Source organism: Ranitomeya variabilis, chromosome 4 (assembly GCF_051348905.1).
Source record: "Ranitomeya variabilis isolate aRanVar5 chromosome 4, aRanVar5.hap1, whole genome shotgun sequence".
Taxonomy (NCBI): Eukaryota; Metazoa; Chordata; class Amphibia; order Anura; family Dendrobatidae; genus Ranitomeya; species Ranitomeya variabilis.
Window position 1 is genome coordinate 583167111 of NC_135235.1, and position 25076 is coordinate 583192186.

Below are 25076 nucleotides of genomic sequence, written 5' to 3' on the forward strand. Positions count from 1 at the left end.
GTAACTTTTTTGTGCGACGTGTCCGCCATTTCCGACCGTGCATGCGTGGCCGGAACTCCGCCCCCGCCTCCCCGCACCTCACAATGGGGCAGCGGATGCGTTGAAAAAACAGCATCCGCTGCACCCGTTGTGCGGCGCTTACAACGCTAGCGTCGGTACGTCGGCCCGACACACTGCGATGGGCCGAGTACGACGCTAGTGTGAAAGTAGCCTTAGGCTTCTTTCACACTTGCGTCGGTACGGGGCGGTCGCAATGCGTCGGCCCGATGTACCGACGCACGTTGTGAAAATTGTGCACAACGTGGGCAGCGGATGCAGTTTTTCAACGCATCCGCTGCCCAGTCTATGTCCTGGGGAGGAGGGGGCAGAGTTACGGCCACGCATCCGCGGAAATGGCGGACGCGACGTACAAAAAAAAGGTTACATTGAACTTTTTTTGTGACGACGGGGGCTAAAGTTATGGTTAGGGTTGGGGCTAAAGTTAGGGTTGGGGCTAAAGTTAGGGTTGGGGCTAAAGTTAGGGTTAGAGTTGGGATTAGGGTTAGCGTTTGGATTAGGGTTGGGATTAGTGTTACGTTTGGGATTAGGGTTGGGATTAGGGTTAGGGTTGGGATTAGGGTTAGGGGTGTGTTGGATTTAGGGTTTTGATTAGGGTTATGGTTAGGGTTGAGATTAGGGCTGTTTTGGGGTTAGGGTTGTGATTATCGTTAGGGTTGTGATTAGGATTATGGATCGGGTTGAGATTAGGGTTAGGGCTGTGTTGGGGTTAGGGTTGGAGTTAGAATTGGGGGGTTTCCACTATTTAGGTACATCAGGGGGTCTCCAAACACGACAGCCAATTTTGCGCTAAAAAAGTCAAATGGTACTCCCTCCCTTCTGAGCTCTGCCGTGCGCCCAAACAGTGGTTTACCCCCACATATGGGGCATCAGCGTACTCGGGATAAATTGGACAACAACTTTTGGGGTCCAATTTCTCCTGTTACCCTTTTGAAAATAAAAACTTGGGGGCTAAAAATCTTTTTTGTTGGAAAAAAATATATTTTTTTATTTTCACTACTCTGCATTATAAATTTCTGTGAAGCACTTGAGTTTTCAAAGTTCTCACCACATATCTAGATAAGTTCCTTAGGGGGTCTAGTTTCCAAAATTTGGTCACTTGTGGGGGTTTCTACTGTTTAGGTACATTAGGGGTCTGCAAACGCAACATAACGCCCGCAGACAATTCTATCAAAGTCTGCATTCCAAAATGGCGCTCCTTCCCTTCCGAGCTCTGCCGTGCGCCCAAACAGTGGTTTACCCCCACATATGGGGTACCAGCATACTCAGGACAAATTGGACAACAACTTTTGGGGTCCAATTTCTCTTGTTACCCTTGTGAAAATAAAAACTTGGGGGCTAAAAATCTTTTTTGTTGGAAAAAAATATATTTTTTTATTTTCACTACTCTGCATTATAAATTTCTGTGAAGCACTTGAGCTTTCAAAGTTCTCACCACATATCTAGATAAGTTCCTTAGGGGGTCTAGTTTCCAAAATTTGGTCACTTGTGGGGGTTTCTACTGTTTAGGTACATTAGGGGTCTGCAAACGCAACATAACACCCGCAGACAATTCTATCAAAGTCTGCATTCCAAAATGGCGCTCCTTCCCTTCCGAGCTCTGCCGTGCGCCCAAACAGTGGTTTACCCCCACATATGGGGTACCAGCATACTCAGGACAAATTGGACAACAACTTTTGGGGTCCAATTTCTCTTGTTACCCTTGTGAAAATAAAAATTTGGGGGCTAAAAAAATCTTTTTTGTGGGGAAAAAAATATTTTTTATTTTCACTACTCTGCATTATAAACTTCTGTGAAGCACTTGGGCATTCAAAGTTCTCACCACATATCTAGATAAGTTCCTTGGGGGGTCTATTTTCCAAAATGGGGTCACTTGTTGGGGGTTTCTACTGTTTAGGTACATTAGGGGTCTGCAAACGCAACATAACACCCGCAGACAATTCTATCAAAGTCTGCATTCCAAAATGGCGCTCCTTCCCTTCCGAGCTCTGCCGTGCGCCCAAACAGTGGTTTACCCCCACATATGGGGTACCAGCATACTCAGGACAAATTGGACAACAACTTTTGGGGTCCAATTTCTCTTGTTACCCTTGTGAAAATAAAAACTTGGGGGCTAAAAATCTTTTTTGTTGGAAAAAAATATATTTTTTTATTTTCACTACTCTGCATTATAAATTTCTGTGAAGCACTTGAGCTTTCAAAGTTCTCACCACATATCTAGATAAGTTCCTTAGGGGGTCTAGTTTCCAAAATTTGGTCACTTGTGGGGGTTTCTACTGTTTAGGTACATTAGGGGTCTGCAAACGCAACATAACACCCGCAGACAATTCTATCAAAGTCTGCATTCCAAAATGGCGCTCCTTCCCTTCCGAGCTCTGCCGTGCGCCCAAACAGTGGTTTACCCCCACATATGGGGTACCAGCATACTCAGGACAAATTGGACAACAACTTTTGGGGTCCAATTTCTCTTGTTACCCTTGTGAAAATAAAAACTTGGGGGCTAAAAAATCTTTATTGTTAAAAAATATATATTTTTTATTTTCACGACTCTGCATTATAAACTTCTGTGATGCACTTGGGCATTCAAAGTTCTCACTACACATCTAGATAAGTTCCATGGGGGGTCTAGTTTCCAAAATGGGGTCACTTTTGGGGGGGTTCTGCTGTTTAGGCACATCAGGGGCTCTCCAAACGCGACATGGCGTCCGATCTCAATTCCAGTCAATTTTGCATTGAAAAGTCAAATGGCGCTCCTTTGCTTCCGAGTTCAGCCATGCGCCCAAACAGTGGTTTACCCCCACATATGGGGTGTCGGCGTACTCAAGACAAATTGTACAACAGCTTCTGGGGTCCATTTTCTCCTGTTACCCTTGGTAAAATAAAAATTTGGAGGCAAAAAGATCATTTTTGTAGAAAAAATGCGATTTTTTTATTTTCACGGCTCTACGTTATAAACTTCTGTGAAGCACCTGGGGGTTTAAAGTGCTCACCACACATCTAGATAAGTTCCTTAAGGGGTCTAGTTTCCAAAATGGTGTCATATGTGGGGGGTCTCTACTGTTTAGGCACATCAGCGGCTCTCCAAACGTGACATGGCGTCCGATCTCAATTCCAGCCAATTCTACATTGAAAAAGTAAAACGACACTCCTTCTCTTCCAAGCTCTGCGGTGCGCCCAAACAGTGGTTTACCCCCATATATGGGGTATCGACGTACTCAGGAGAAATTGCACAACAACTTTTGTGGCCTAATTTCTCCTGTTACCCTTGTGAAAATAAAAATTTGGGGGCAAAAAGATCATTTTTGTAGAAAAAATGAGATTTTTTATTTTCACGGCTCTACGTTATAAACTTCTGTGAAGCACTTGGGGGTTCAAAGTGCTCACCACACATCTAGATAAGTTCCTTAAGGGGTCTAGTTTCCAAAATGGTATCACTTGTGGGGGGTTTCCACTGTTTAGGCACATCAGGGACTCTCCAAACGCGACATGGCATCCGATCTCAATTCCAGCCAATTCTGCATTGAAAAAGTCAAACGGTGCTCCTTCACTTCCAAGCTCTGCGGTGCGCCCAAACAGTGGTTTACCTCCACATATGGGGTATCGACGTACTCAGGAGAAATTGCACAACAACTTTTGTGGTCTAATTTCTCCTGTTACCCTTGTGAAAATAAGAATTTGTGGGCGAAAAAATCATTTTTGTGAAAACAAATGCGATTTTTTATTTTCACGGCTCTACGTTATAAACTTCTGTGAAGCACTTGGGGGTTCAAAGTGCTCACCACACATCTAGATAAGTTCCTTGGGGGGTCTAGTTTCCAAAATGGTGTCACTTGTGGGGGGTTTCCACTGTTTAGGCACATTAGGGGCTCTCCAAACGCGACATGGCGTCCGATCTCAATTCCAGCCAATTCTGCATTGAAACAGTCAAACGGTGCTCCTTCACTTCCAAGCTCTGCGGTGCGCCCAAACAGTGGTTTACCTCCACATATGGGGTATCGGTGTACTCAGGAAAAATTGCACAACAAAATTTGTGGTTAAATTTCTGTTTTTACACTTGTGAAAATTAAAAAAAATGGTTCTGAAGTAAAATGTTTGCAAAAAAAAAGTAAAATGTTCATTTTTTTCTTCCACATTGTTTTAGTTCCTGTGAAGTACGTAAAGGGTTAATAAACTTCTTGAATGTGGTTTTGAGCAGCTTGAGGGGTGCAGTTTTTAGAATGGTGTCACACTTGGTTATTTTCTATCATATAGACCCCTCAAAATCACTTCAAAGGTGATGTGGTCCCTAAAAAAAACATGGTGTTGTAAAAATGAGAAATTGCTGGTCAACTTTTAACCCTTATAACTCCCTAACAAAAAAAAAAATTGTTTCCAAAATTGTGCTGATGTAAAGTAGACATGTGAGAAATGTTATTTATTAACTATTTTTTGCGACATATCTCTCTGATTTAAGGGCATAAAAATACAAAGTTTGAAAATTGCAAAATTTTAAAAATTTTCGCCATATTTCCATTTTTTTCATAAATAATCGCAAGTAATATCGAAGAAATGTTACCACTAACTTGAAGTACAACATGTCACGAAAAAACAATCTCAGAATCAGCGGGATCCGATAAAGCGTTCCAGAGTTATAACCTCATAAAGTGACACTGGTCAGAATTGTAAAAATTGGCTCGGTCATTAAGTACCAAATTGGCTCTGTCACTAAGGGGTTAAATTTGCCAGGTGTACAACTTGTAAACTATTACAAAGAATGAATGAACATATTGGAGATTCGAATAACCCCAATGCCACAAATCCCTCTAATTTATCAAAATATTTTGTAAATGGGCATCAATGTTACAAGCTTTAAATTAGTTGGAATAGAAAGGGTTTTCTATTACAGAAAGGTGGATCTTGGTGTTACATTCTTCTTATACAAAACGAATAACCCCTTACTGACCACCAATACGTCTCTTTTCTGACCTGCGATAAGCATCCCCCCAACTGGTGAAAAAGCAGCAGCTGTACACTATATCTAGCACCCTGCTGCATCAGCCATGATTGATGTTGGCACCAAAAGTGGTCGTTTAACCTCCTAGATGCTTTTATCAATAGTGAGAGCAGCATCTAGATAGCTAACAGAGCATGGAGGCTCCCTCTTTAACACCATCAGCCCCCTAAGATCACAATTGTATGGTCCTAATGGTTGCCGTCGCAATCAAAAGCCATCTAATGGCCATAGCGTATGCCAGATTTAGTGACCTGTTCAGATCCTTGCAACTTTTTAAGTGGTAAAGATATAATTTCTCATTCCACATGAAATTAATTCCAGAAAATCATCTGAAGGGTTAATAAACTACATGACAGCAGTTTAAATTGGTGCTGTTGTTAACCCCTTAACGACGGCCCATATGCCTTTTAACAGCGGCAGTTAAGGGTACTTAAACCACAGCGCCGCTTTTTAATGGCGCTGTGGAATAAATGTATAGCACCCCCCAGAGTCAGAAATTCTCCGGGGTCTCAGCTACCGGGGGTAAAAAAACACACACACACACACACACACACACACACACACACACACACACACACACACACACACACACACACACACACACACTCATCACCCTACGTAGGAGCATTAATGTAATTAACCTACATATGCTGTAACAAAACAGCAACTGTTATTAGGCTACGTCCCCATGGTCAGTAATTGGCAGCGCTTTGGACGCAGCACATGTCCACTGTGTCCAAAGTGCTGTTGGTTTTGAATGCATGTGTTCATTGAACCGTGCGGAATCACCGCGCCCTATACATTGGACTGGTGATATTTATCTTGTGGAGACTGAGTGTCTCCGCAAGATAAATAGACATGCTGCAGTCTGGAAAGATGCGCTGCATGTCCGTTTCCGCAGGGAAGCCACGGGCGTCGATGCACGCATAGTGGACATGGGATTTCTTGAAATCCCATCCACTATGCTGTAACATCTGGCTGCTGCGTGTTGGATGCTGTGTATGTCCACAGCGTCGAACCCGCAGCGTTTACTGTCTGTGGGAACATACCCTAAGAAATCTGCGTGAAATGAAATATCGCTTTATTTAAAAAAAATAAAAATTTTTACAAAAATTGCGTGGGCTGGGTTAATATTCTGGAAAAAGCCATAAAGGTTTTCAGGCTATTATTTATAGGTTCTCCCTATAAAATCGAACCAGCTAAGACTAGACAGACAGCTGCGGGCTGATATTAATAGCCTGGGAAAGGGCCATGTATATTGGCACCCCCCCAGGCTAAAAACATCAGCTCTCAGCCGCCCCGTAAATGGCGCATCTTAAAGATGCGCCAATTCTGGGCTTAGCCTTGCTCTTGCCCTGTAGCAGTGGCAAGTGGGGTTCATATTTGTGGGGTTGATGTCACCTTCATATTGTTCGGTGACATCAAACCCACGGCCTAGTACTGGAGAAGCGTCAATAAGACACCTATCCATTACTAATCCTATAGTTATAAGGTAAATAACGACACAGCCAGAATTAAGTCCTTTAATTGAAATAATCACACAGACTCCTTTCTTGAATCTTAATTTACCATACTTACTGCATCGCCTAATCCCCGAATCCCTCGAACTTCTGCAACAAAAATAAAATAATAAACCAACATAAATACTCCCTGTCCGCTGTAGTCCATTATCGAGTGTCCCACGGCAATCTCACATGTAGAACAGTCACATCAGGAGATGTGACTACTCTACCTGGCCTCCGGCGATACACTGACAGGAGCTAATCGCTCCCGCAGTGTATCACTGAGAGTTCACCAGAGTTTGTGCTCTCACAGCACCGCTGCTTGAGAATTTTCTCACGCAGCGGTGCCGCAAGCGAGAATCGGAGCTGATCAGCTGATGAACTTTGGTGATCTCTCACGGTGGCGCAGTGATACACTGACAGGAGGTGATTCATCCCGTAGTGTATCACCGGAGGCCAGGTAGTCCCGATGTGACTGTTGTACATGTGAGATCGTTGTGGGACACTCGTTGTTTAATGGACTACAGTGGAAAGGTAAGTATATGTTGGTTTATTATTTTATTGTTGTTGCAGGAGATGCGAGCGTCGGGGATTAGGTGTTTGGTGAGTATGAATGTTTTTTGTTGTGTGTGTTTTTTTTTTTTTAAACAATTGAACACAGTCACAGGATGATGGGACTACTGTCCAATCATCGGCTCATGATGTCACTGTTACATGTGACAGCAGGCATAGCCGGATGGGAGTAGTAGTCTGCTTGTGGATTTGACTGACTCTATGTAAGTCAATGGATGCAGAAATGCTGCAGATCCGCAAAAAGAATTGAAATGCTGTGGAAAATAAAACGCTGCGAATCACTGCGGAATTTTCCTCAACATGTGCACACCAATTCTCGATTCCCATTGATTAACATTTCTTGAGCACTCCTTTGTGGATTTGTTGCAATTTCGCACAGAAAAAACGCTGCGGATCCGCAACGTGAGCACATAGCCTAACTCTCCTTTCTGTTTGACCACAAAACTCGTTGGAGGTTGGAGGCTGTCTAAGCTAAAGTTAGTGTAGCAGTAAAGTGAGACAGTACTGACAACATCTGATTTATATATTCTATTCTGGCTACTATAAAAGTTGACTCCTAAACCCTGACAGACTGATAAGACATGAGACTCATTCCAAGCACTGACTTTTCATAATTTTTTTTCCATCTCAGCGATAACAGGGTGACGTCTTTCAGAGACTTGGTGCACGCACAGGAAGAGGAGGAAGAAGAGGAGGAAGGGCAAAGGTCAGATTTCTTATATATTCGCCAATTGTGTGATTCAGAAAATTTGTGGCAATGCTAATGTCACAGCTTTGTGACCCAAACAACACATGGTTGCAGGAAGATAAGATTTAAGCAGGTGTTTGTTAGGTTTGTGTTCAAGGTAATTTAAATTAACAGTTGCCTGTGGTTTTCCCTCTGCGGCGGTCAAGAGAGAGTTTCCACATGGCATGTCATCAAATAGCTCCATATAGTTTAGATTCTTTGGCAGCTCTGAATGTGGTGTGTAGTGAGGAAGGAAGATTTAAATACAGGGCTTTTTCAGTCATAGACCTTTATAATGGGCAGTATTATAGGAGTTATATTCTTGTAGATAGGGGCAGTATTATAGGAGTTATATTCTTGTATATAGGGGCAGTATTATAGGAGTTATATTCTTGTATATAGGGGCAGTATTATAGGAGTTATATTCTTGTTCATAGAGGGCAGTATTATAGTAGTTATATTCTTGTACATAGGGGGCAGTATTATAGTAGGTATATTCTTGTATAGCGGCAGTATTATAGTAGTTATATTCTTGTATATAGGAGCAGTATTATAGTAGTTATATTCATGTACATAGGGAGCAGTATTATAGTAGTTATATTCTTGTACATAGGGGCAGTATTATAGTAGTTATTCTTGTACATAGGAGGCAGTATTATACAGTTGTGGCCAAAAGTATTGACACCCCTGCAATTCTGTCAGATAATACTCAGTTTCTTCCTGAAAATGATTGCAAACACATTCTTTGGTATTATTATCTTCATTTAATTTGTATTAAATGAAAAAACACAAAAAGAATTGTCCTAAAGCCAAATTGGATATAATTCCACACCAAACATAAAAAAGGGGTGGACAAAAGTATTGGCACTGTTCGAAAAATCATGTGATGCTTCTCTAATTTGTGTAATTAACAGCACCTATAACTTACCTGTGGCACCTAACAGGTGTTGGCAATAACTAAATCACACTTGCAGCCAGTTGACATGGATTAAAGTTGACTCAACCTCTGTCCTGTGTCCTTGTGTGTACCACATTGAGCATGGATAAAAGAAAGAAGACCAAAGAACTGTCTGAGGACTTGAGAAACCAAATTGTGAGGAAGCATGAGCAATCTCAAGGCTACAAGTCCATCTCCAAAGACCTGAATGTTCCTGTGTCTACCCTGCGCAGTGTCATCAAGAAGTTTAAAGCCCATGGCACTGTGGCTAACCTCCCTAGATGTGGACAGAAAAGAAAAATTGACAAGAGATTTCAACGCAAGATTGTGCGGATGTTGGATAATGAACCTCGACTAACATCCAAACAAGTTCAAGCTGCCCTGCAGTCCGAGGGTACAACAGTGTCAACCCGTACTATCCGTCGGCGTCTGAATGAAAAGGGACTGTATGGTAGGAGACCCAGGAAGACCCCAGTTCTTACCCCGAGACATAAAAAAGCCAGGCTGGAGTTTGCCAAAACTTACCTGAAAAAGCCTAAAACGTTTTGGAAGAATGTTCTCTGGTCAGATGAGACAAAAGTAGAGCTTTTTGGGCAAAGGCATCAACATAGAGTTTACAGGAGAAAAAAAGAGGCATTCAAAGAAAAGAACACGGTCCCTACAGTCAAACATGGCGGAGGTTCCCTGATGTTTTGGGGTTGCTTTGCTGCCTCTGGCACTGGACTGCTTGACTGTGTGCATGGCATTATGAAGTCTGAAGACTACCAACAAATTTTGCAGCATAATGTAGGGCCCAGTGTGAGAAAGCTGGGTCTTCCTCAGAGGTCATGGGTCTTCCAGCAGGACAATGACCCAAAACACACTTCAAAAAGCACTAGAAAATGGTTTGAGAGAAAGCACTGGAGACTTCTAAGGTGGCCAGCAATGAGTCCAGACCTGAATATCATAGAACACCTGTGGAGAGATCTAACAATGGCAGTTTGGAGAAGGCACCCTTCAAATATCAGGGACCTGGAGCAGTTTGCCAAAGAAGAATGGTCTAAAATTCCAGCAGAGCATTGTAAGAAACTCATTGATGGTTACCGGAAGCGGTTGGTCGCAGTTATTTTGGCTAAAGGTTGTGCAACCAAGTATTAGGCTGAGGGTGCCAATACTTTTGTCTGGCCCATTTTTGGAGTTTTGTGTGAAATGATCAATGTTTTGCTTTTTGCTTCATTCTCTTTTGTGTTTTTTCATTTAAGTCAAATTAAATGAAGATAATAATACCAAAGAATTTGTGATTGCAATCATTTTCAGGAAGAAAACTCCGTATTATAGTAGTTATATGCTTGTACATAGGGGGCAGTATTATAGTAGTTATATTCTTGTACATAGGGGGCAGTATTATAGTAGTTATATGCTTGTACATAGGGAGCAGTATTATAGTAGTTATATTCTTGTACATAGGGGCAGTATTATAGTAGTTATTCTTGTACATAGGAGGCAGTGTTATATATATATATATATATATATATATATATATATATATATATATATATATATATATATATATATATATATATATATATATATATATATATATATATATATATATACACATACACTCACCGGCCACTTTATTAGGTACACCATGCTAGTAACGGGTTGGACCCCCTTTTGCCTTCAGAACTGCCTCAATTCTTCGTGGCATAGATTCAACAAGGTGCTGGAAGCATTCCTCAGAGATTTTGGTCCATATTGACTTGATGGCATCACACAGTTGCCGCAGATTTGTCGGCTGCACATCCCAAAGATGCTCCATACAAGGCAGGATGGATCCATGCTTTCATGTTGTTTACGCCAAATTCTGACCCTACCATCCGAATGTCGCAGCAGAAATCGAGACTCATCAGACCAAGCAACGTTTTTCCAATCTTCTACTGTCCAATTTCGATGAGCTTGTACAAATTGTAGCCTCAGTTTCCTGTTCTTAGCTGAAAGGAGTGGTACCCGGTGTGGTCTTCTGCTGCTGTAGCCCATCTGCCTCAAAGTTCGACGCACTGTGCGTTCAGAGATGCTCTTAGGCCTACCTTGGTTGTAACGGGTGGCGATTTGAGTCACTGTTGCCTTTCTATCAGCTCGAACCAGTCTGCCCATTCTCCTCTGACCTCTGGCATCAACAAGGCATTTCCGCCCACAGAACTGCCGCTCACTGGATTTTTTTTCTTTTTCGGACCATTCTCTGTAAACCCTAGAGATGATTGTGCGTGAAAATCCCAGTAGATCAGCAGTTTCTGAAATACTCAGACCAGCCCTTCTGGCACCAACAACCATGCCACGTTCAAAGGCACTCAAATCACCTTTCTTCCCCATACTGATGCTCGGTTTGAACTGCAGGAGATTGTCTTGACCATGTCTACATGCCTAAATGCACTGAGTTGCCGCCATGTGATTGGCTGATTAGAAATTAAGTGTTAACAAGAAGTTGGACAGGTGTACCTAATAAAGTGGCCAGTGAGTGTGTATATATATATATATATATTTGTCTAAGGGGTACTTCCGTCTTTCTGTCTGCAACTTCCGTCACGGAAATCCTGCGTCGCTGATTGGTCTTGCCAGCTGCCTGTCATGGCTGCCGCGACCAATCAGCGACGGGCACAGTCCGATTAGTCCCTCCCTACTCCCCTGCAGTCAGTGCCCGGCACCCGCATACTCCCCTCCGGTCACCGCAAACACGGGGTTAATGCCAGCGGTAACGGACCGCGTTATGGCACGGGTAACGCACTCCCTTACCGCTGCTATTAACCCTGTGTCCCCAACTTTTTGCTATTGATGCTGCCTATGCAGCATCAATAGTAAAAGATGTAATGTTAAAAATAATTTAAAAAAAATAAAAAAACCTGCTATTCTTACCTTCCGTCGTCGGACGATGCGCTCGCACCTGCCGCCATCTTCCGTTCCCAGAGATGCATTGCGAAATTACCCAGAAGACTTCTGTGTAATTTCGCAATGCATCCTGGGAACGGAAGATGGCGGTAGCCGCGCGCGCATCGCCAGGGCTTCGCTGGATCCCCTGCTGGTGAGTATATAACTATTTTTTATTTTAATTTTTTTTTTAATAGGGACATGGCGCTCACACTGCTAAATACTATGAGGGCTGTGTTATATACTGTGTGGCTGCTATATACTACATGGGCCAGTGTTAGATACTGCATGGCCTGTGCTATATACTGCGTGGGCTGTGTTATATACTACATGGCTTCTATATACTGCGTGGGCTGTGCCATATACTATGTGGGCAATGTTATATACTGCGTGGGCTGTGCTATATACTACGTGCCCTGTGTTGTATACTGCGTGGCCTGTGTTATATACTGCGTGGCTGCTATATACTGTTTGGGCTGTGTTTATATACTGTTTGGGCTGTGTTATATACTGCGTGGCCACTGTTATATACTGTGTGGGCTGTATTAACCCATCGGGTATTCTACAATATGTATGTATGCATGTATATTGCAGCAACATAGTATATAGCACAGGGCACATAGTATTTGTCTGCTATATACTACATGGCTCCTATATACTACGTGGCCTGTGCTATATACTATGTGGCTGCTATATACATACATACATACATACATACATACATACATATTCTAGAATACCCGATGCGTTAGAATCTGGCCACCATCTAGTAGTAGTTATATTCTTGTACATAGGAGGCAGTATTATAGTAGTTACATTCTTATACATAGGAGCAGTATTATAGTAGTTATATTCTTGTACATGGAGCAGTACTATAGTAGTTATATTCTTGTACATAGGGGGCAGTAATATAGTAGTTATATTCTTGTACATAGGAGCAGTATTACAGTAGTCATATTCTTGTACATAGGAGCAGTATTATAGCAGTTATATTCTTGTACATAGGAGCAGTATTATAGTAGTTATATTCTTGTACATAGGGGGTAGTATTATAGTAGTTATATTCTTGTACATGGAGCAGTATTATAGTAGTTATATTCTTGTACATGGAGCTGTATTATAGTAGTTATATTCTTGTTCATAGGGGGCAGTATTATAGCAGTTATATTCTTGTACATGGGGCAGTATTATCTATATATATAATTGTCTAAGGGGTACTTCCGTCTTTCTGTCGGTAACTTCCGTCACGGATATTCATTCGCTGATTGGTCTCGCCAGCTGCCTGTCATGGCTGCCGCGACCAATCAGCGACGGGCACAGTCCGATCAGTCCCTCCCTACTCCCCTGCAGTCACTGCCCGGCACCCGCTCCATACTCCCCGCAGTCATGGGTCACACAGGGTTAATGCCAGCGGTAACGGACCGCGTTATGCCGCGGGTAATTCACTCCGTTACCGCCGCTATTAACCCTGCGTGACCAAGTTTTTACTATTGAGGCTGCCTATGCAGCCTCAATAGTAAAAACATCTAATGTTAAAAATAATTTAAAAAAAACAAACAAATCTACTATATAATTGTCTAAGGGGTACTTCCGTCTTTCTGTCCTTCTGTCACCGTTATTCGTTCGCTGATTGGTCTCGGCAGCTGCCTGTCATGGCTGCCGCGACCAATCAGCGACGGCCACAGTCCGATTAGTCCCTCCCCTACTTCCCTGCACTCACTGCCCGGCGCCCGCTCCGTAATCTCCCTCACACAGGGTTAATGGCAGCGGTAACGGCCCACGGTGTAACGGGCTCCGTTACCGCTGCTATTAACCCTGTGTGTCCCCCAACTATTTACTATTGATGCTGCCTATGCAGCATCAATAGTAAAAATATGCATATTAAAAATAATAATAAAAAAAAACCTGCTATACTTACCCTCCGCCGCCTTTCTCGCTCCTCGCCACGCTCCCCGGACCGCTCCATTACAAGCGTCAGCTTGCGGTGAGGTCCCGTCCCAGGGCTGGTGTGCGGCAAGGACCTGCCGTGACGTCACAGTCATGTGACCGCGACGTCTTCATAGGTCCTGCTCCCACCAGCCCTGGCACTTGCAATGGAACTCGGCTTCAGGAAAATGGCCGCCGCGATCTCGATCTGCGCACGCGCGGCATCCCGCGGCCATTTTCCTGAAGCCGAGCACTACCATCTGCACAGGATCCCAGGAAGAGGAGAGGCGGGACGCAGAGGAGCAGCGACAAGAATGGTGAGTATGATACACTACAAGGGGCCCTCGGATCGTTAGGTGAGTATGTTTATTTTTTATTTTTTGGACCTGTGACATACGTGCCTCGGTAATATACTACGTCACTGGGCAATATCCTACGTGGCTCTGCTGTATACTACAAGGCTGGGCAATATACTACGTGGCTGGACAATATACTACAAGGCTGGGCAATATACTACAAAGCTGTGCAATATACTATGTGGCTCTGTGCAATATACTACGTAGCTGCGCAATATCCTACGTCGCTGTGCTGTATACTATGTAGCTGGGCAATACACTACGTGGCAGGGCAATATACTACGTGGCAGGGCAATATACTACGTGGCAGGGCAATATACTACATGGCAGGGCAATATACTACATGGCTGGGCAATATACTACGTAAATGGGCAATATACTACGTGGACATGCATACTCTACAATACCCGATGCATTTGCAGAGGGCCACCATCTAGTCATTATATACTCACCTTCCGCCGCCTTTCCGACGCTCCGGTGACCGGTCCATGCAAGCGGCAGGTTCCGGTGCTAAGGTTGGTGTGCGACAAGGACCTGCCATGACGTCACGGCCATGTGACCGCGACGTCATCGCAGGCGCTGCGCGCCTGCACGAGAAGGACCTGGCGTGACGTCACAGTCATGTGACCGCAACATCATCGCAGGCCCTGCGAGAGAAGGACCTGCCGTGACGTCATCACACCCTCGGACCGGAAGCTGCCGCCTGAACACAGGCGACAGAACTACAAGGGGCCCCTCAGAAGGTGAGTATATGTTTATTTTTTATTTTTTAACCTGTGACATACGTAGCTGGGCAATATACTACGTAACTGGGCAATATACGTGGCTCTGTGCTATATACTACGTGGCTGTGTGCTGTATACTACGTCACTGGACAATATACTACGTGGCTCTGCTGTATACTACGTTTGCTGGGCAATATACTACGTGGATATGTATATTCTAGAATACCCGATGCGTTAGAATTGGGCCACCATCTAGTAGTAGTTATATTCTTGTACATAGGGGAGGGGACAGTATTACAGTAGTTATATTCATGTACATAGGGGCAGTATTATAGTAGTTATATTCTAGTACATAAGGACAGTAATATAATATTTGTCTGGATTATGATATTGCAGGTTTTATGCTGGTGGTTCAGAGAGAAGCGGGCAGCAAATTGTTGGTCCTCCAAGAAAGAGGAGCCCTAATGAGCTGGTGGAAGATCTCTTCAAAGGAGCCAAAGAACATGGAGCTGTTGCTGTGGATAGAACTACCAAAAGCCCTGGAGAAAGCAGCCGATCATCGGTGAGCCCAGTGATAGGATGCAGACTGCATCATAATAGCTGATACTCCAGTTTCTATTGAAACCTGCTGACCCTGATGCTCTATAATCTCCTGTAGGTCCAAGTAATTGAGAACTCTGCTTTGGCTGATAATCTTTTCTCTTTTCAGCCATTTGCAGGCGGAGGGTACAGGCTGGGGGCAGCCCCGGAGGAGGAATCTGCCTATGTAGCTGGTGCTCGCAAACATCACCAAGGACAGGATGTGAGTATCTGACAATATTCTGTCTGAATATTTCTTGGATTTGTTGGCGCTATGCTGCCGCTTAGATTTTTCTACTGTTTTGTGGGTAGTTAAATTCTCATCCTCTGCTGCAGGTCCACGTGGTCCTAAAGCTCTGGAAGAACGGATTCAGCATGGACGAAGGTGAACTGCGTAGCTATCAGGATCCTAGCAATGCGCAATTCTTGGAAGCCATACGCAGAGGGTATGAATTCGGGGATAGTTTTTGTGTTTTTTAGTGATCTGGGGTCACAAGAAAGGACTCTAATGTTAAACATTTAGGAGATTGAATGTATGGTTAGATAAACTACTGGGGCTCCAATTGCTGGGAACCCATAAAAAAAGCTTAGTAAAATGCCACTTTATCTTTTGGGCAATATTATCACTTCACTAGTGACTAGAGCCTTTTGTTTTAGGCAACTGTGACATTCACATATTTATTGTATTTCTGCTCAATATACCACTAATGTCTAAATGGCCAAAAAGACTTGGCCAAGGCCCATTAGCTCATATTGTATGGTATAAATCCTCTTAAAGCGAACCTGTCACCAGTTTTGGCCGATATGAAGTAAGGCCACCACCTTTCAGGGCTGATGTACAGCATTCTATAATGCTATATATTTGTCTCCAACCTGACCTGTAAGAGAGGAAAAATAACTTTTATTATACTCACCTGCGGGGCGGTCTGGTCTGAGGGGTGACGCTGGTCTTGGTCTGGCGCCTCCCATCTTCTTACAATCGCCGTCATCCTGCTTGCTTTGTGTAGATGACGCGTTCTTTCGTCATCCATACAAATATACTCATCATCGCTCTCCTGCACAGGCGTACTTCTCTGACCTGTGAGAGCAAAGTACTGCCGTGTGCATGTTCCGGGGACCTTTCCCAGCTTCTGCGCACTGCAGTACTTGGCTCTGCATTATAGAATGCTGTATACCAGCGCTGAAAGGTGGTGGCCTTACTTCACATTGGCCAAAATTGGTGACAGGTTCACTTTAAAGCTGCTACTTAACACTGAGGGTGAGTGTTGGGGGCCACTCATTTTAATAGGAAACAGAATGCTACTTCCATAACCTTGTTTCTCCAAATATATAAAATCAGGGAGATTCCAGGCGAGCTCCGCAGGCTAGCCCAGGGCGGACAGGTGAACTTAGATATGGAAGACCACCGTGATGAAGACTTTGTGAAGCCTAAAATGTCCTTCAAAGCTTTCACAGGAGAAGGACAGAAACTGGGCAGGTAAAAGATATGCCCACAATTATATTGATGCCTCTTGTATGAAGACATTAATAGTTTTCCTAACACTTATTTTTTACCTTTCCTCCTTTTTGGTTGCTGCCAGTACGACCCCCAATGTCCTGAGCACAGCGTCCCCCTCTCAGCAGGCTGAAAATGAAGCTCGGGCCAGTTCCTCAGTGAACATCGACACCTCCGACCCCACCACTAACATTCAGATTCGACTGGCAGATGGGGGAAGACTGGTCCAAAAGTTCAATCACAGTCACCGGTAATCATTCCACTTCCATCGTGTATAGCCACAGCAATTTTCCAATGTTCACATTTCAATTAGAGATGCTGTAAAATCATGATTGCATGGCACCTTCACCAGCAGTGAGGACAAAAGTGGTCTGGTTTCACATCTCACTGAAGATCTAAGTGATAGTGAAGATCCAGTTCAGGATACAAATACTCATTGTTTCTAGAGATATAGAGATAGTTACAGTTACGTCCATATATATTTGAACAGAGACAACATTTTTCTAATTTTGGTTATAGACATTACCACAATGAATTTTAAACAAAACTATTCAGATGCAGGTGAAGTTCAGACTTTCAGCTTTCATTTGAGGGTATCCACATTAAAATTGGATGAAGAGTTTAAGAGTTTCAGCTCCTTAACATGTGCCACCGTGTTTTTAAAGGGACCAAAAGTAATTGGACAGATTCAATAATTTTAAATAAAATGTTCATTTTTAGTACTTGGTTGAAAACCCTTTGTTGGCAATGACTGCCTGAAGTCTTGAACTCATGGACATCACCAGGCGCAGTGTTTACTCCTTTTTGATGCTCTGCCAGGCCTTCACTGCGGTGGTTTTCAGTTGCTGTTTGTTTGTGGGCCTTTCTGTCTGAAGTTTAGTCTTTAACAAGTGAAATGCATGCTCAATTGGGTTGAGATCAGGTGACTGACCTGGCCATTCAAGAATATTCTACGTCTTTGCTTTAATAAACTCCTGGGTTGCTTTGGCTTTATGTTTTGGGTCATCGTCCATCTGTAGTGTGAAACGACGACCAACCAGTTTGGCTGCATTTGGCTGGATCTCAGCACACAGTATGTCTCTGAATATCTCAGAATTCATTCGGCTGCTTCTGTCCTGTGTCACATCATCAATAAACACTAGTGACCCAGTGCCACTGGCAGCCATGCATACCCAAGCCATCACACTGCCTCCGCCGTGTTTTACAGATGATGTGGTATGCTTTGGATCATGAGCTGTACCACGCCTTCGCCATACTTTTCTCTTTCCATCATTCTGGTAGAGGTTGATCTTGGTTTCATCTGTCCAAAGAATGTTCTTCCTGAACTGTGCTGGCTTTTTTAGATGTTTTTTTAGCAAAGTCCAGTCCAGCCTTTTTATTCTTGATGCTTATGAGTGGCTTGCACCGTGCAGTGAACCCTCTGTATTTACTTTCTTGCAGTCTTCTCTTTATGGTAGATTTGGAGATTGATACGCCGACCTCCTGGAGAGTGTTGTTTGCTTGGTTGGCTGTTGTGAAGGGGTTTCTCTTCACCATGGAGATTATTCTGCGATCATCCACCACTGTTGTCTTCCGTGGGCGCCCAGTTTTTTTGCATTGATGAGTTCACCAGTGCTTTCTTTCTCGGGTATGTACCAAACTGTAGATTTTGCCACTCCTAATATTGTAGCAATTTCTCAGATGGGTTTTTTCTATTGTCGCAGCTTACGGATGGCTTGTTTCACTTACATGGAGAGCTCCTTTGACTGCATGTTTACTTCACTGCAAAACCTTCCAAATGCAAGCACCACACCTCAAATCAACTCCAGGCCTTTTATCTGCTTAATTGAGAATGACATAACGAAGGGATTGCCCACACCTGTCCATGAAATAGCCGTGGAGTCAATTGTCCAATTACTTTTGGTCCTTTTAAAAACAGGGTGGCACATGTTAAGGAGCTCAAACTCCTAAGGGCTTGTGCACACGCTGCGGATTCCATTGTGGAATTTTCCGCAGCGGATTTGATAAATCCGCAGTGCAAAACCACTGCGGTTTTTACTGCGGATTTATCGCGGTTTCTATTGCGAATTCTGCTGCAGGTTTTCACCTGCAGATTTCGATTGGAGTAGGTGTAAACCCGCAGCGGAATCCGCACAAAGAATTGACATGCTGCGGAATATAAACCGCTGCGTTTCCGCGCGTTTTTATCCGCAGCATGTGCACTGCGGATTTCGTTTCCCATAGGTTTACATTGTACTGTAAACTCATGGGAAACCGCTGCGGAAACGCTGCGGTTCCGCAGCAAAATCCGCAGCGTGTGCACATACCCTTAACCCTTCATCCAATTTTAATGTGGATACCCTCAAATGAAAGCTGAAAGTCTGAACTTCAACTGCATCTGAATTGTTTTGTTTAAAATTCATTGTGGTAATGTCTATAACCAAAATTAGAAAAATGTTGTCCCTGTCCAAATATATATGGACCTAACTGTTCAAGTATTTTCCTGTATTGTGTACATCCTATGTCAGGAACAGGTGTGTGGAGCATCCTCCACCCATGGCATGTTTCAGCTGTGTTACACAGCCAGCATCTGCCAGTAACTGCAGCGATTGGAGTTAGCATTTTTGTGCTCTATTTTTAATGCAGGTTCAAGTATCCTAATAGAACAGAAAAATAAATTAATAAATACATTTTAAAAATATTAAAAAAACATGCCATATTTTTCAGATAAGACACAATTTTTCCCAAAAAAAATTTCGAGGGAAAATGGGGGGGTGTCTTATAATCTGAATTGTAGCTGCTGTGGAACTTACCAGCTGCGGTGGAGCAGGTTCTCAGGGTCGCTGCTGCAGGAAGATTCTAGCGTAGGCAGGAGTGGGGTGATGCTGCTGGCCCCAGGCTGGTAGGACGGCGTGTTCGGCAGTGCGTGGGCTCTGCCCACATTTTGTGAAAATTCAAAGCCCCGCATTTTCCTTACTCTTCAATGTGGTGGACTCTGTGAAAATAGCCGCTGGAGGTAGCAGATGCACAGATTGTGATCCCGGCATTGAGATCTCGGCTCCCAAGATCTCAATTGCGCATGCGCTGCCTCCAGCGGCCATTGTCCCGGAGGCCATCGCATTGAAGAATATGAAAAGTGCGGGGCTCTGGGCTTTCACAAAATGTCAGCGGAGCCCCTGCACTGTGGAACACCCTGTCTTACCAGCTTGTGGGCCACAGCACCTCCTGTATACAGCAGTGACCCTGCCACCTAGGACCCCGCTCCATCTCCTTTGCCCCTGCCCTTCCCCGGGGTAAGCTGCTGTTAAAGTGGATTATAACACACACACCACCATTTTATTAAAACTTTTTTTTTTTCTTTTCTCCTCCCCAAAATTTAAGGTGAGTCTTATAAACCAGTGCACCTTTATAATCCGCAATATACGGTATATGCCAAAATCGTCTCTCATTTTTCAAATTAAAAATAAAGAAATTAAATAACATAAACATATTTTGAGTATGTAAAAGTCCAATCAATAAGATACTTTGACTTTATTCTATTTTTCCAAAACAAATGGAATAAAAATAAAAGAACAAAATGCCATGTGTATTCCAAAATGATACCAATAAAAATTAGCTTGTCCTGCATAGAACAAGTCCATATGGCTATTGACTGAAAAATAAAGAAGTTATGGATCTTGAAAGGATGGGAAGCACAAAGATGAAACTTCAACCCAACCGGGAAGTGATTAAGAGAGGTCTATATTAATTTTTGTTTTATGGATAAATGGAGACCTCTTCTCTCCAATGATGTCTCCTATCAGAACAGGGCTCTATTTGTAGGGGAGTAAGGAAGGTCAGTAGAGATCAGTGACAGGTCAATGACTAATAACTATGTATCTTAAAAAAAAAATAAAAAAATAAATGTCCCCAGTAGTACAGACAGAGTATTTTAGGAGAGCGTGTACTGATCTTGTGAGCAGAGCGGCCCGATCTTTATATAGGCAATGGAAGAGGCATTAATGAGGAAAATCGAGAAATAAGAGTCGATAGAAAAAGCAGCAGAGAGTATTTACGGAGGCAAGTGTGCTGCATTCATAGCAGGAGTATAGCAGAGGCAAGAGGAGAATTGCTGATTGTTGGGCAGTAGCCAAGCAGCACAGAGTATATGTTACAGGCTCATGATGTTAGGAAGGCAAGTAGGAGGTCACAGACTGGGAACTAGATAATGGAGGGAATAGTTGCACAGAGTATTTAACAACAGTAATTTTTAACAATGTAAGAAGTATAACGGGGGCAACTGTGAGAAGATTTAGGGTCCGCTCTGCTTGGTGCACAGATGTTACCTTATCTCCTATTACTTACTGCTGTCATTGACATTATCTGTCTCCTGCAGGATCCGTGACATCCGTATGTTTATTGCCAGCGCCCGACCAGCAATGGCTGCCACCAGCTTTGTACTGATGACGACTTTCCCAAACAAAGAGTTGACTGATGAAAACCTGACGCTGAAGGAGGCAAACCTTCTGAATGCCGTCATTGTGCAGCGATTAATATGACATCACATCCCCCCCCCCCCCCCCCATCCCATCAGTTTATTCCACTCTTCCCTTCTGTGCTAACCTCCTCTGGTGACATGAAGCCATTCTGTCTTGTAGTCCTGGGTTCCCCAATGCTTCAGGTGGACTCTCATATTCTCTCTAGACGTACATTTTGCAGGATTTGTAATAAGCATTGGACTTAAAGTGAAATAAATAGGAAATAATACCAAAAAAACCTTCCACGCTGTCTTAATGATTTACACGTCAGACCTAAATCCTGAGCTTGGCCATTTATCCCAAATGCCTGAGGTAAGGATCATAGAAAAGCTTCCTATATCCAAAAATAGTTCCCTTGAATAAGAGATCCGGTAGGAATATTGCAAATGTCTATATTTTAATACTGTTGCTTTCAGGTCCAATATTCTGAGTGGATTAATTTTGGAAAATATCTTTGCAGACGAAGTACCATCGCACTCTCTTCCCGATACAGAACTCCAAATCTGCTGCATACGTATAGTTTTACATGATAAAGTCCTGTCCGCCTGCAGCCACCACTAGAGGGAGCCCACTGCATTGCATTCTGCCATGTTACTGCTCCCTCTTGTAGTGGCTCCAGGGAGCCAGAAGTTTAATATTTAGCTCATGAGATAATAAATTCAAATGAAATTGAATTCTACTCATATTTTACAAAAATAAGCATTTGCCAAAATGCAGATTATTTTTTTTGTAAGTCACTTCCATGTGGAATCAGCAAAATAGTGGCCACGGGTGACCATTTTTTCTGAACCATGACGGACCATTAAAAGGATAAAACGAAAATCCTGATATTCACCTCTTCAGCCCCTCTGCTATTCACCAAAATCTGTCCGGCCCTTGCCGAATCTTCTGATTCCCTGCCACTTGTGTTGGAATCTTCTGGCCTCTCATACGTTGCCAGATTTCCAGCTGTCATGGCGCTCCGGGAGAGTTCAGCACGTTTGAGCAAGAAGGTTACTGTGAATGCTGTGATGTCATGATGACATAGACTTTCTGCTCGCTTGCGCAGAACTGGGCGCCATGGCAGCTGGATGTCCGATAAAGTGTAGGAGGCCCTGAGATTCCAATGCGGGCAGTGGGGAATCTGAAGATGCGGTAAGTTGCAGAGGAGCCGGGGAGGTTTTTTTTTACTTAATACGTTTATTATGTTTGCATTATAAAGGACATTAAATTTGCAAAGAATAACTTCTCCGCAAATACAGTGCCGGCAGAAAAAAATTCTTTACAAGTTCTACAAAATCTTAGCATTTTACCAGAAAAAGTGAAAGCTGAACTTTGATTGGTTGCTATGGGTATGCCAGTTTTGCTATTAGACTGTTTTTTATTATCTCCCCATTGTGTACACTTTCAAAAAGTGAAATTCTGAGGCAGATTTTACATGTAAGGGTATGTGCACACGTCAGGATTACTTGCAGAAATTTCCTGAAGAAAACCGGAAATTTTCTGCAAGAAATCCGCATTTTTTTTTTTTTTTGCGTTTTTTTCCCGTTTTTTTCGTGTTTTGTTTAGCATTTTGCAAGCAAAATTAGCTTGCAGAATGCTAAAGTTTTCCAAGCGATCTGCAGCATCGCTTGGAAAACTGACTGACAGGTTGGTCATACTTGTCAAACATAGTGTTTGACAAGTGTGACCAACTTTTTACTATAGATGCTGCCTATGCAGCATCAATAGTAAAAGATAGAATGTTTAAAAATTATAAAAAAAATTTAAAAAAAGGGTTATACTATTACTCACCCTCTGCAGACAGCCGATCTCCTCAGCGGTGTCCGTTCCTATAGATGGTGTGTGTGTGCAGGACCTTCGATGACGTCATCGCAGGTCCTTCACACACACCAGCTATAGGAACGGAAGCCGCAGCATGCACCGCTGAGAGGCGGGAAGACTCCGGGGGCCATCGAAGGTGAGTATATGACTATTTTTTATTTTAATTCTTTTTTTTTTTTACCAATTACCGTATTTTTCGGACTACAAGACGCACTTTTCCCCCCCCCAAAAAGGGGGGAAAATGGGGGGTGCGTCTAATAGTCGCAATGCAGGCTTACCGTGGCGGCAGAGGTGCGGCGGCAGAGGTGCGGCAGCAGAGGTGTGGCAGCAGAGGTGCGGAGATGAGGAGGCGCAGTGAGCGGGGTCCCTTTTCCCGGTGAGGTGATGCAGCAGCCTGGTAAGGCAGCAGAGCCGGGTGAATCCTGTTGTTATCGGTGGGGGCGGCCATCTTCCTGAGGCCGCGCATGCGCAGATAGAGCGCTCTGCTGCCCGGGGCTTCAGGAAAATGGCCGCGGGATGCCGCGCGTGCGCAGATGGGGATCGCGGCGGCCATTTTCCTGAAGCCGAGATGCGAACTCGGCTTCAGGAAAATGGCTGCCGCGATCCCCATCTGCGCACGCGCGGCATCCCGCGGCCATTTTCCTGAAGCCCCGGGCAGCAGAGAGCTCCATCTGCGCACGCGCGGCCTCAGGAAGATGGCCGCGCCCACCGATATCAACAGGATTCACCCGGCTCTGCTGCATTACCGGGCTGCTGCATCACCTCACCGGGACTTTGGACTCTGTATACTCCATCCTTTTGCTTCCCAGGATGGGTGCAGCAAGGTTCAGGAAGGATCTCGTGGGCACATGGACTGGGGATGATGGAGGTAGTGGTGTACATTGTGAAGCGAGTATTCCACAGGAGCTCAGATGTCTGAGTCCTTGCCGCTTCCCGGTGCTCCTCATTACCGGCTTCTGAAATAATTATTGCACTGAGGAGCGCCGGGAAGCGGCAAGGACTCAGACATCTGAGCTCCTGTGGAATACTCGCTTCACAATGTACACCACTACCTCCATCATCTCCAGTCCATGTGCCCACGAGATCCTTCCATCACCTCACCGGGGAAAGGGACCCCTCTCACGCCATACCTCTCACTGTGCCTCCTCATCCCAGCACCTCTGTCGGTAACCACTGCTGCCACCCTCCCATGGACACCAGGCCGTGGCGTCGCCCACCTAAGCAGGAAGGGACCCTGCTCAGGTGCACGCCGTACCGCATCACCCCACCTCTGCCGCCACCATGCCTCCTGTGACCCTGCTCTGCCACCACCAGCCCTCAGGTAAGATACTGTAAATTCGGACAATAAGACAGACCCCCATCTTATAAAAAATCTTTTTTTCTGCAATTTTCACCCCAAATTTGGGGTGCGCCTTATGGTCCGGTGCGTCTTATAGTCCGAAAAATACGGTATATGGTGCCCAGTCCGTGGAGGAGTCTCCTCTCCTCCACCCTAGGTACCAACCGCACATGATCTGCTTACTTCCCGCATGGTGGGCATAGCCACATGCGGAAAGTAACTAGATCAATGCATTCCTAGGTGTGCGGAATCCCCGCAATTCTGCAAATTTAATGAACATGTTGCTTTTTTTTCCGCGATGCGATTTTTTCGCGGAAAAAAATGCAACATTTGCACAAGAAATGCGGAATACACTGTAAATAATAGGAGGCATATGTTAGCGTTTTTTTCGCGTTTTTATAGCGAAACATACGAAAAATACTGAACGTGTGCACATGGCCTAAAGGTTTTTTTTCTTCCCGGAACTGTATATTTTTTCCTGATCCGCTCATCACTATTTAGGTCTAAGCAAGTGACTTAGAGAGCTGACCAATATAAAGATATATTAAAGAGAACGTGAAATCTGATACATGGCTGGACCACGGTCTGCATGATCTCTCAGCCAGGTACCTTTCAGAAGAAAACATAAGCCGCCAGGGACCGAGCAGCACTGGAGACTAGCTGG

General features: G+C 44.0%; 1 protein-coding gene across 1 annotated transcript in view; it reads left to right on the top strand.

Annotated features, from left to right (window-relative positions):
* The window catches only part of NSFL1C (NSFL1 cofactor), a 36538-nt gene extending 15030 nt beyond the window's left edge, over positions 1-21508 (top strand). The window contains exons 3-9 of the mRNA XM_077253017.1: positions 7757-7831; positions 15097-15262; positions 15410-15502; positions 15616-15725; positions 16619-16756; positions 16860-17024; positions 21129-21508. Of these exons, the coding sequence (XP_077109132.1) occupies positions 7757-7831; positions 15097-15262; positions 15410-15502; positions 15616-15725; positions 16619-16756; positions 16860-17024; positions 21129-21291 (910 nt within the window). The 3' untranslated portion in view covers positions 21292-21508. The remainder of the gene's footprint in view (positions 1-7756; positions 7832-15096; positions 15263-15409; positions 15503-15615; positions 15726-16618; positions 16757-16859; positions 17025-21128) is intronic.
* Positions 21509-25076: the final 3568 nt, after the last annotated feature.